At 45.7% G+C, this 12,500-nt stretch overlaps 2 protein-coding genes across 2 annotated transcripts in view; both read right to left on the bottom strand.

Moving 5' to 3' along the window:
* Nucleotides 1-4,124, bottom strand: part of LOC111663260 (glutamate receptor ionotropic, NMDA 2A-like) — a 4,916-nt gene extending 792 nt beyond the window's left edge. Inside the window, exons 1-2 of the mRNA XM_023417394.2 lie at nt 3,863-4,124; nt 1-3,770 (exon numbers count right to left, since the gene is read on the bottom strand). The exon at nt 1-3,770 is cut by the window's left edge and continues 792 nt beyond it. Coding sequence (XP_023273162.2) covers nt 2,768-3,526 — 759 coding nt within the window. The 5' untranslated portion in view covers nt 3,527-3,770; nt 3,863-4,124 and the 3' untranslated portion in view covers nt 1-2,767. The remainder of the gene's footprint in view (nt 3,771-3,862) is intronic.
* Nucleotides 3,621-12,500, bottom strand: part of LOC147818494 (glutamate receptor ionotropic, NMDA 2A-like) — a 42,471-nt gene continuing 33,591 nt past the window's right edge. Inside the window, exons 14-21 of the mRNA XM_087176951.1 lie at nt 11,628-11,857; nt 10,844-11,004; nt 8,111-8,298; nt 7,084-7,322; nt 5,033-5,216; nt 3,863-4,670; nt 3,727-3,770; nt 3,621-3,631 (exon numbers count right to left, since the gene is read on the bottom strand). Of these exons, the coding sequence (XP_087033077.1) occupies nt 3,621-3,631; nt 3,727-3,770; nt 3,863-4,670; nt 5,033-5,216; nt 7,084-7,322; nt 8,111-8,298; nt 10,844-11,004; nt 11,628-11,857 (1,865 nt within the window). The remainder of the gene's footprint in view (nt 3,632-3,726; nt 3,771-3,862; nt 4,671-5,032; nt 5,217-7,083; nt 7,323-8,110; nt 8,299-10,843; nt 11,005-11,627; nt 11,858-12,500) is intronic.

Here is a 12,500-nt window from a genome sequence, read left to right as displayed (position 1 = left end):
CACACAGGCTGGACTATCATTATTCATTCAGCGTGATTCAGATGAGAGACCCAGCTACGTGTGGCTAGTTAAGTGAGCTGACCAGGACAGTTAACTAGTCCGTTAACCCAGCAGTGAGGACTGTACAGTGAGGTCCCAACCAACCAACAACACACCAGAGAAAATAAATAATAAATAAATAATAATAATAAAAAATAAAAGAAATCACAAGAATCTAAAACATGCCAGTCTTTTTTTTTTTTAAAGGAGCAGAATAAAAAGCCACGTTGTTATTGAAATGAATTCAACACTTAATACCATTCAAATCAAACAAATGAATTCAGTTTCTAACATTTAAAACAAAGATTTCTCTGTACAGAAGTATAATATTGCAACCTGATATTGTGCATATAACTCACACACCAAACCTGTTAAGATTACCAAAAGAGGGGCAGCGTTCACCGTTCAAAGGTGCGTTTTTTGTTTCAAACTGTCTTGCATTCTTTGCAGCCATATATATAGATATATGTATGTGTGTGTGTGTGTGTGTGTGTGAGAGAGAGCGAGAGAGAGAGAGAGAAAGAGAGAGAGAGAATAGAAAACAGAAAGAGAGAGAATAGAGACAGATGCTCAGCTAATGGGATATCAAGTCCTTTTCCCATCAAAATCCTTGTGCTCAAAAATCAATGCCCTTACTCAGTAGATTATGGATTTCTAGAACACTCATACACACATTGCCAGCTTGTCAAGTGTGTGTGTGTGTGTGTGTATGAATGTGTGTGTGTGTGTGTGAGTGAGTGTTGCCTCTGTAACGAGTCACTTTGCAAACTCTCTGCGTTGCCACGTGACTCTCTCTGCTGAGACACAGCGCCGCGTTCTCGCCAACAGAGAGCCACACAAGTACCAGCTACTCTGGCGCTCGTCCACAAGTATTAATTTGATGAGTAAATCTGCAACAGTGATGCACTCAGCCTCTAAATTCACTACGGAAACATTAAAACGGGCCTCGAGCTCTTTTGTTCAACATAGAAAGTTATTAGAAAAAAGTACTGTATCCTACGAGAGCCGGTTGTTGAATCTGATGAATTCTTACGACTAAGGATATTAAGTGATTTCCAACAATATGTTGCGTTTTTAAACACCACGACTGAACTTTATTCTTCTGATACTCAATCTACTCTATAGAAAGAAGCAGGGAAGGAGCGAAAAAGACAAAGGAAGAATTAAGAAAACAAAAAAAAACTGATGAATGACGAAGGAAAGGCCAGAACGCCGGGTGAGCACAGTAAAGGTTTAAAAAAAAGAAAAAAAAAGAAGAGAAAGATTAAGAGTTAGTGTTGTGTATACTGTATGATGCTGTACCCATTATCTAATACTGTAAAACTTCTGACCTCACAATGGAAACTGACAGAACTGTGCCCTTAATGGTGCCCTAAAGCCCAATGTCAAAGAGAAATAAGAGAAAAGAAAACATCTATCCAGCGAATGACTGAGAATATTCATATTTTTCAGTATAAAAGTGTTTTTGGTCAAACGTCTGTGTTAGGTGGCAGGATATAAAATCTACAAAGTGCACAAAGAGAAGCTATCTCATAGCCTCAACACACACACCCACCCTAAACTACTATCTTAGACTACTGCGTATGTGCATGTGTGCGCGTGTGCGCGTGTGTGTGTATGTGCATATATATTTGTGTGCGAGTGTGTGCACATATGACCCTGTATAGGAGTTTAACTGTAACACAGGGCAGTAGGAAGCATGCAGTATGACCTGAAGGCTAGCTAAGAGAGGAAGCAAGGATGCTATACTGTAATGTCTCTAGATCTAGAAACACTGGAACACACACTCTCATCCTGAGAGGCGTTTTACTGGCGGCCATGTTTGGTCCACTTTTTGGAATGTTCAATTAACTGACATCAGCAGAAACCAACAGTCGGTTCTTCTTATTCTAACTTCCCCCAAAAAACAGACACAGCGCGTGTGTGTTCAAGTGTTTGTACATCTGCGGGCAGGATACGCTGATACACTTCTCAGACCTGTGTCCTGACCAGCTGCCCGCCTCCCCGTCTAGTCTATTACATAGATAGTAATTTCCATTCAAGTCAAGGATTACTCTAGTGTAGTTTACTACTCTTTAAGCCATGCTGGCAGTGCAGTTTGGAGGCTCAGACAACAAACGGGTTGACTGTATGAAATCATAGTGCAACAGGAGAGTCCTGGAGAGGGGCGGGTGTGTTTAGGTGAAATATATGTGTATGTGTGTGTGTGTGTGTAATCTCAGAAAGAGAGGGGTTTTCTGTGTCCCCCATTATCTCCCCTAAGAGGCTGGTGAGAGGGCGGGACAGGTCGGCTCTTCTTCCAAACACTCCGTCGTATCTTCCATCAGATCCCACTGTACAGTGTCCCTCTTATTCCGCCAAGATTTCTATCTGTCTTGTCAGACATATTGTCCGTTTTTGCCTCGTTGCCCACAGCTTGAGGCAAGTACACACACTGACACTCGCACACACTCTTCAACTTGTATTGTGCCTCCAGGTGTCCCTGTGGCCCAAACCCTGCCCTCTAGAGAGCGTGATAAAGAAACAATGATTTATTTACTCAGCATCGCCATTAACCTTTTAGTCCAGAGCAAACCTTCCCGTCTTTCACCTGCGTGTGCGTCTGTGTGTGTGTGTTTTTGTATATGTGCTTAGAATCAGAGCTGCCTGGTCCGATCACACACACCTCTTTCTTGCATGCGTGTGTGTTAGTGTGTTTCAGTGAGAGTAAGGATGTTGTGCGTGACTCTCAGACGTCAGACTCGATGCTTGGCATGCGGCGGTAGAGCCGTGGCCGGTTGCTGCCCGCGCTGGAGGCTCGCGGCGCTGTCACATAGCTCATTGGCTGAGAGGCAGCAGGTGGGACCATGTAAGCCACCACAGGGGGCTCCTGCTGAGGGTAGAACAATTGTTGGTCGATATGGCCGCCATGCTGGTTGACTTGATGGTTGCCATGGTTACCAAGGGTAAGCGACAGCGGCATTCGCTGCTTGTAGAGCTCGTGGGCAGAACTTCTCTGTGGCATGCGTGTGACAGACTGGGAGGCAGGATCTCGTTGTGCTGTGCCGGGGGCCGACTGGAGGAAAGGGTTGTGAGAGGGCCGATCGGGGAAGAGACTCTTTGAGCGCCGGGGGAGGGGCATCGGGGCGTCCAGACTGTGGTGGTGGGACGGTGACGGAGAGGGGGGGCTGCGGCTGCTGAACGGACGATCAGAGCGCATTGTGAGAACATTAGCATAGGCCCCCTCGTCCAGGGTCAGCTCCCTCTCCCTATCTCTGTCAGGCAGGCTCAGCCCCCGCAGGTGAGTGTGAGGCTGTGACTGCCGCTCGGGAATGCTGTCTGGAATCATGTTCTCATAGGAGTGCTGACGGCTCAGCTGGAGGTGCTGAGCCGACGAGGAGGTGGGGAGAGGAGATGGAGAGGGAGAAGAGGGCTCAAAGTGGCTGACCAGCCCGTCCCCTTCGCCCACCAGGCCCAGCTCGCTCTGGGGAAGGTAGTGTGTAAACATGTCCCCGCTGTGTGGGTGAGTGTGCGTGTGGGCGTAGTGTGAATGGAGGTGGTCTTCACTGATGTCATACAGGTTTCCCAGGTGGGCGCAGGCATCACAGCGAGCCTGTGGCGAGCGAACGGTGTAGAGGCCGGAGTAACCCGTCAGCTTGGTCAGGCAGGCGCGACAGTGACCAGGCCTGACGCCTTGTGTCCCCGTACCTGCACTGGGGGCATCAAACGAACCTCCCGCCTTGTCTTTCACACTAGAAGGAGAGAGGATGACAAGGATTATACGAAAAAGACAATGAAAGCACTTGAAACAAGTTCTTGTGTGTATTTTCCGTGTGTGTGGTACCTGCTGTGTGTGTAGGTGCTGTACTTCTTGTCCTTCAGAGAGTGCAGGTCAGCCTCAGCGCTGTGACTGTGATGCAGCAGGCTGGCGCTCAGCTGCAAAATGGGTGTGTCCCCCTGGTGGGAGTGTGTGTGAGTGTGTGAGTATGTGCTGTCAGGTGGAAACAGGTCAGGAGGGTAACTGTGGTCGTCACCTCCCCCCTGGCTGTCTCGCTGGTAGGGGGGAGCTGAGTGGAGACTGGCCTGGTCTGAGTCAATGGAGTAGATCTTGGTTCCTCCGCCCCCACCTCCTCCTCCTCCCCCCCCTCCACCCCCACCCCTCTTTCTCAGCTGATTGATAGGCTTAAATCCGCCCCTCGCCGCCATGGAGTCAGAATCTTTGTGTGACTGCGGCCGGCTGGAGCACTCTGAGATGTCGGAGTGCGGCGGCGGCTCTTCGGGCAGGTAGCGCTGGCTCTTCATTGGTGGAGGTCCGGGTCCAGATGCTGGGGCGGGGCTTTGGCCAGGGCTGGGAGATACGACAGTAGGCTGTGTCTTAAGCGTCTCCACACTTTTCTTCCACAGGGCTCGAGGTTTTGACGCAGAGCAGGCCGGCCCCGTCATCCGGGCCTTACCGTTGTCGTTGGTGATTGACAGCTGAGGCTTGTTGGGGCTGGTCTGGAGGGGGGGAGGGGGTTTTTGTTGCGCAGGAAATGGCGCAGCATTGTTGAGGAGGTTTTTGTGTCGCCCGGACAATGACAGGAAACTCTGTGGACCAGCGGCGTTGCTATAGAGACCAGGACCCTTCGGAGGCAGACTATGGAGTGAGTTACCTAGGAGACAAGGAGAGATGCACCTCAGACAGCAGATACAATAGATGGATGTTTGGATGGGTGCTCAGGCAGTTAGGTGATAAATTATCTATTGCTCTGGCACGCTGTGTATACTACCTAATGTTTTTCTAATCATGAGGCGAGCTCGTGCATGACAGTCAATGCGATTAAAGCCTGGAGTCCACAACAAGGTGAAGGGAGTCACCTTTACTTATGCAAACACAGACCGCATAGAAAGGGCAGGGTAACCTCTGTACGTGTGAGAGATCCTATCACAGGTGCCGCAGGTAGATTCTATGATTTTTGTTTTAAATGTTATGTAAAATATTAATAGTTTACTGTGTATAACAGTATTACAGTACCTTTCCCTGACACCATATCTAGGATGCCAGGCTGCAAGAGGACAGTGTTGCGTTTGGGAGAAGACAGAGCAATGGACTTGGCAGACTTGAGCAGGTGCAGCATGTTGGCTTGAGGACTGAAGCCCAGCTCGGGAGCCTTCTTCTTCATATCTATATGAACGCCGTGGATACAGCTCCATATACCCTGAGAGGAGGAGGAAGAGAGGAGTGGAGAAGAGAAGAGAGGAGAGGAGAGGGGAGAAGAGAGGAGAGGACAGGAGAGATAGGAGGGGAGAGGAGTGGGGAGTGGGAAGATAAAATTTCTTAATTCTCAATCCTATGACTTTGCAAAAATAATAAAAAAAAAAGTTCAAATGTGCACTAGACTAATTTCCTTGCAAGGTAAATTAGAAGAGACCTCTGCATCCTCTCCTCCAGTGAGTTTACAGCAAACCTTAACCTCATTTTGTTTTGTAATATGGCTCGAAGAGATAATCTCCCCTTTCTTAGATGAACTGCTTTGAGAGGCGCCTAGAAAATTAAATTTAGGTGATGATGTCACTGGAGGGAGTCTTTGAGTGCAAGGAGATGTTCTTCCTAGAGCCACTTAACCTCCAGCATCGCTGCTCTAACAGCATGCATACACACTGAGACACACACACACACACACACACACACACACACACACACACACACACACACACACACACAGGCGCACATTGCACTCTTTTTGTAAAACACTTAATGTGTGAAATGCTGCTCGTCTGGAATAAAAGCCCTGCCTAACACAGAGACATGACATATGAATAATGAAAAAATGGTCTGTCTGGGTGTGCCCATTTCTGTTTTGTGTGTGTATATCTAGGTTTGTTTGTGCGTGCATTTGTCTGTCTGTCTGTCCGTGTGTGTGAGTGTGTGGTTAAGCCTGTCCCTCACCTCACTGCACCTGCATATGTGAAACCATTTTTAACTTTGTCAGACCAGACTTGTGTACATGTGTATGTGTGTGTGTACATGTGTATGTATGTGTGTGTGTGTGTGTGTGTGGGTAAGAGAGAGAGAGAGAGAGAGAGAGAGAGAAAAAGGCTTGTGTGTGATTTGCGTGTATGTATATGAGAGTGCGTCCACGTTGTCATCCTCTTAGCTGTTTGATTCCTCTATCCTGCCGTCCATATGCGCAGCGGTAAATTCCTCTCAGCTGCGCTCTATAATCACACTATCCCCCCTCTTTCCTCTTTTATCACACACATACATACACAGATTCCTTCTATTGTGTGCGTCCAACAAATACACACATACACAGATGTCCACAGATTCTTCAGGCATTCTCACAACTGAACGCCCTTTCTGCGCTTTCCTGTTTGCATTTTCATCGCATCTGAAGAACCATGAAGATTAGGCAAATTGGACAGATAAATGGATTAAAAATCGACTGCTTTGTTTGAGATGCAATTTTTGCACACAACGAGACAAGCAACAGAGTAACTGTTTTTGTAATTTACTGTGTGAAGTTTGAATTGATGTTGTTAAACACCACAAAGGCTTGCCGCCTGTCTTCAAAGTCGCAATAATGTGCCGAGGTTTTTCTTCTGTCATTTCTCTGCTTCAGGATGTAACCATATTAAAACAATCTACAAATATAGTTAAGTTTTTTTTCTCTCGGTAAGCCTCAGTGCATTTAACCCACTCTTTCTCTTTATCTCTCTCCTTTTCAGAGTAGTCTGCAAGTCGGCTTTAATGCTTAAACGTCAATAACTCTACAACAAATTCCTATCTCAAGTCCTGATATTGATATTGCAACAACCAGTGATTTCTTACAGTCTGAATCAATGCTGCACATTAGTTGTTGCGCTCTTGAGGACGGTGTTTGATCAGTGAGTGGAGCTCCGCACTGATTCAAACTCAAATTCAAACTGAAAAATCTGAAAGTACTACTTCAGAAGCAGAAGGAGCAAAAACTGCCTCCCAGGAACTGAAACCGGGCCCACGTCCTGCTGTCAGAATGCAGGTGCAGTTCCTGGGAAAGGTTCCTGCAGTGGACGAAAGTTATTAGAAACGCTTCCCTTCCTCACCCTGCTGATAGTGAAGAGCAGACCTGGCCTTCCAGAGCAGACACCAGTGAAGCAGTATCTCAGCCTCCAGTAAAAAAGATGCTCAGAGATAAAGGTGAGGATGGAGAGGCCCATGGCCGTGGCCAGCATGTAGAAGACCCCCGCCATGTTGTCCACGTCCAGCTGGCTGGACATCACCTCGTTCTTCTCGTTGTGGCAGATCCCAGTCAGCCACTGGGCCTCCAGCTCCTCCATCTCACCTGTTGGAAAGGTAGAGAAAAGGCAAAGTGAAGGTTTAAGATGGCAGCAGAAGGTAGAGGTGAGGAACAAGACAGAGGAGTGGAAGGAGGGACGGGCTGGGTAGAAGAGGGAATAAGAGAGGTGTGGTGGGAAAAGGGGTGTATCATTACGAGGGAAGATGGAGAGGAGAATGGGGGAGGGGAGAGAGGTGAAGTGGTAAATAGATCGTAATGGAAAGGAGACAGGAGTTGGAGTGAAAAAAGGTTGTAGGAGGAGGAGGAAGAATTGATAGTGATGGAGTGATAAAGAAAGATGGGAGGAATTATTATCAGATTGAGCGTATTTGTGTGTCTTAGTGTGTGTGTGTGTGTGTGTGTGTGTGTGTGTGTGTGTGTGTGTGCTTGAGCACGCAGGTGTTTGCCCTGAATAAAAAGGCCGGGTGTGAAGCGAAGCCCTTTAGTGGTTTCAGCAGTTTGATTTCTGTCTGGCTCATTCTCTTTCTTCCATTCGCACCCTCTCACAGCTTATTATACAGAACAATCCGGAGGAGTAAACATAACAGGACACGGTGGGCACACACACACACGCGCACGCACACAAACCCACACAGAGTAATGATGATGAAATGGTGTGTTAAGACTAGCCCCTGATAGCTTTCTGACAGAGGGAGGGAGGAGAGAGGGAGAGTGTTGGGGGAGGGGGGAAGAAGGAGGGAAAGCTGAGCATTGGCACAGCTGTAATAACACTAAAGGCCTAGAAACATCCTAGAAACTTCAGAGCAGCGCGTGCATGTGTCCGAGCGCCTCACCGTCTCCTATGATGCCCAGTATGGCCAGATCAACCAGCCGTTTCCAGTAGGATCCTTTCTGCAGGGCGATGCCATAACCAGTGGTGGCAAAGATGTACCCGCTGCCGATGGTCACCAGCTTACAGCCGTCATCTCTTCCGGCCATGTAGTTCAACACCGCGGCGTCGTAGATGAAAGCATCCAGCTTTCTGTAAGAGAAGCACACATTCCTGATTTACTGTCAAGAACAGTGGTTCCCACGCCTAAAGGATGACAAGGGTTTGTGAAATGATTACCATGAAAGGACAAAGGAAAAAAATAAAACAAACACTTTTTGTGCTACACATTTATATCCGCAGTACGACTGTGAAATTCTGGACAGTTGGCCTCTAAAGACTTCTCAAATTAAACAGTTCAAAAGGGGGAAGTCACCATGTGGTCAGACTGCTCAAAACTAACACACACTTTAAAGGAATAGTTCAACATTTTTACCTCCGCCACAAAGGTTATGTTTTCACCTGTGTCTGTCAGTGTGTTTGTTTGTCAGCAGGATTACGCAAAACGTACTTCACAGATTTGTACCAAAGTTGGTGCAGATCTGGTTAAAGAAGCTTCACATTATAAGATAGGGCATTTTTTGGGCATTTTCGTCAAATTCAAAGAAAATAATGTTTGGATTTTCATGTAAAATATCAGACATATTTATGGTGTTGAGCTCTATGACTTTGTATAATTTGATCTGACAGACATGTGCAGGATTGTTTGGCCTGGGCGGAGGTATGCGGTTTACACTGAGTACCATTCTAGTTGGGAAATGCTTATATTCACTTTCCTGCAGAGAGTTAGATGAGAAGAAGATCAACACCACTCTGGTTAAGAAATAGTCCAGCACATAAACACCTATCAAACCACAACTTGTTGTTTTGACACTTCAGTTTTTGTATGGATTAAACAAACATTATATAAAGTGTTAATTAGTGAGCTTCATAGGTGCTTGTAGGCAGATGTTATCTTTGGACAGCGCCAGGCTCACAGATCTCCTCTGTTTCCAGTCTTTATGCTAAGCTAACAGGCTGCTGGCTGTATCTTCTCATCTAACTCTCAGCAAGGAAGCGAAGAAGCGTATTTCGTAAAACAGGCCATACACTGTGACAAGTAGACACTGGTTCATTTTAAGGGGTCACAGGCCAAAAAGGCTGGGACACAGAAATACACTGTGAGGGCACCAGAAATTAATATTTATATAATATGTTATGATAATTGACATATTCCTCTGTCAATCCAAGCATCAATATTTCTTATTACTTTTTACACGATGTTATGATAAATTGTCATAAACAGTTAAATATTGTTTGTCTTCTCTTTTTTCTTTTTTTTTAAAATGTGAATCTGTTTCTATTAAACCCGTGTGATTCATTATGTTGCTTCAATTGACGGCAAAAGAGCGAAAGATGTGAAATTTGAACCATCAAACTACAACAAAGAAACTTCACCACAGTGTAGTGACTGGAACAATGTTGCTCAGATCCACAAACAAACCACTTGGATTACCCACAATGCTCTGTTTTCTTGGACGTTCTTGTGCTGCAAGAGTAAATATTCACGCGCACGAGGATGTCTTTGTTGGAGCGGAGCCACACTCTTTCACTCGCAGGTTTTGTCATTATTCTGAAGTGACAGGGTGAATTCAAACCAATCCCCTCGTGTGGAGCTGAAACATCTGAGCTCAGCAAAAACACAAGTTTGATGTATGACTCTTAACCAAACACAATGTAACCAGGACCTGATGGAATCGGCCTATATAACAGCAGGACCCTGTTTTTAACTTCATTATGAGCAAAAAAACGCTTTTATATAACTCAGTGAATAAGCCCTGGTGCTAATCCACCCGCCCAAGGCCCTCTAGATATGTATGCAGAAATATAAAACACTTTGAATTAAAGTGTTCACCACAGGGCATATGTTAAATGAATACATGGAATATGTGTTGTTAGAAATAGTTTGAATATTGTTCCTGCACGGAGAATTCAAGGCTAATATTCATTCATTTATGTGTACACTGCATGCCATTAGTATATGCAGCAGTTTACATGTGTATTATATGTCAAAGCCATTTTCTGACGTAACTGAAATTTTGACTCCACCATTGACATTTTATTTTGTCCAAACAACCATTTTTGCTTAAGAATTAAATTAAAAACTGATGATTGTGCTGAACTCGTTCATTATACAGACGTTTTATAAAGTAAGCCTCATATAAGAGATATGAAAAACGTATCTATTTATCTATTTGATATGCAGTATCAATACAGTAATTGCAGAGAGGGAAAAGCAAAAAGTAAAATTATGTTTGGGGAAAATATTCTAAAGATCAAAGCACACAAAACTAATGAACAAATAAAAGCAATGCAGCCATCCCTCTATTAGTGTGTGTTTAGGACGGAGAATAAAGGTGGCAAACTCCAGAACAAATTACACTCTCTCTGTTTTGGCAGCTCCTTCTTTCCAGCAGCAACACGACTGTATAATGAGCACTTGCAGACAACCTCTGCGTATTACCATCGGTGACAGAAAACACTCAGCACAGTTACTGCAGCATTTGAGCATGAGCTGGTGTTGGGACCCAAGGGGCCCGGTTTCTGTGATGCAATGTCTTTTCACATGTTCTTAAGCATGCTGTCTGCAAACAGAATTATCCTCTCAGGTATAATAAGCCTCAACTTGACGTGAGTGGGCGTGACAAGTTTACAGTACCCAGTCTTGAGGCTGATCAGTGCATCCTGGACACCGCTCTGATGGTATTTGGTCATGTACTGATGCATATCTGGGTAGTTCTTCCTGATGTTGCGCTCGGTGCTGCCGTTAGGAACCGTCCCGAAGCGAAATGGAGGGGAGTAGGAGTACGGACTCTGGAACTGCAGGGGGAGAGAAAGAAAGGAAAGGAAAAGAGACACAGATTGTTTCAAGAGGAAAGTGATAGGAGGACACAGGGTGACAAAAAGAAAAGAGATACGGCGAGGAAGAGAGTCCGAGTAAAAGAGGTAGCAATCGTGTGAAAGTGAAGGAGAGACACGGGGTGAGGAGTAAGGAGGAAGAGTGGACAGTGACAAGAAGAGACAGAGGAGAAAGGAGGAGGGAGACACAGTGGAGTGGACTCATCAGTCATCATCATTGTGTGTCCAGTCTAGCGTAAGACTGGCTGAGGTTCTGCTGACACTGCCAGCCTCTGAAAACTACACACACACACATCCAAACAAAAACACAAACACACGCGTCTTTGATCTATGCAGCCTGTGTGTGTGTGTGTGTGCGTGCGTGTGCGCCTGTGGGTCTGCTGTGCTGGCAGTGTTAGTGTGGTGACAGCTACGGCCAGAGGGTTTGGGCTGTTGAAGCCCAAGGGCGCTCCCTGGAGAGTCCTGTCTGGCCGCAGGGCTGGCATCCATTACAAGAGCAACCCTGACTGTGAATGCATTTAGTTTCTTCTGTGTGTGCGCGTGTATGTGTGTTTTTCTGTGTGTCCGCATGTGTGTAATCCCACCTTCTTGTCAGACAGTCCAGTGACCTGGTCCACGAACTCTTCCTGGATCATGAAGGCAGCCAGGTTGGCAGTGTAGGAGGCCAGGAAGATGACGGCAAAGAAGGCCCACACTGATACGATGAATTTACTGGTGGTGCCCTTTGGGTTCTGCACGGGCACAGAGTTGTTGAACACCAGACCCCACAGAAGCCATATGGCCTTACCGATGGTGAATGATGGACCATGTGGGTCTGAGAGGGAGAGAGGAAGGCGGCAGAGCAGAGGGATTAATAAAAAACGAAAAGGTGAAACAGAACCAGGAAAGAACAAGGCAGGCAGAGGTGTATGAAACCTTAAAGTCACATATCCAATTGTTGGTATCACACTTTTGTTTTTCCCTTGAAATTCCTGCCTTAATGTCGCTTTTCCAGCAGCTGAAAAAATTATAAAAAAGTGTCATTGCAGTGGTTCTAAGTTTAGCAACTCAACACACACCAACTTAACTACACAAAAAAAGCTGCAATAAGAGCGTCGTGTTTCCTTAATTTGATGTATTTGGTATTAAACTGGTGCTTTATGATGTGGCTGGAGGAAGAGAGAGTCTATTTCATTTTATTGTGTTTATGCCTACAGCTCAGACATTTAGCTGTGGTCATCGTGGAGGAAAGGCCTTTGCTTGGGTTAGGAGCGTGATCAATAGGTGTAGTCAAAAACTTCTTTTGGTCAAGCAGACTGACCTTTACTTCTACATACTTCTAACTTCAGCTGTGTATCTACACAGATGTTCTGAAAAGCACCTCTTTCTTCGGTGTCTTTGTGTTTCCTCACCACTGCTTTCATTTGTTCACAGATTTTATTCACAGTTTCTCTCTCTGTTTTTTTTTTTTTTTTCGC

This window comes from Seriola lalandi, unplaced genomic scaffold (assembly GCF_002814215.2).
Source record: "Seriola lalandi dorsalis isolate HSWRI2012SDOR001 ecotype SW California unplaced genomic scaffold, Sedor1 jcf7180002054574, whole genome shotgun sequence".
Lineage (NCBI taxonomy): Eukaryota > Metazoa > Chordata > Actinopteri > Carangiformes > Carangidae > Seriola > Seriola lalandi.
This window is presented reverse-complemented; position numbering and strand designations above follow the sequence as displayed.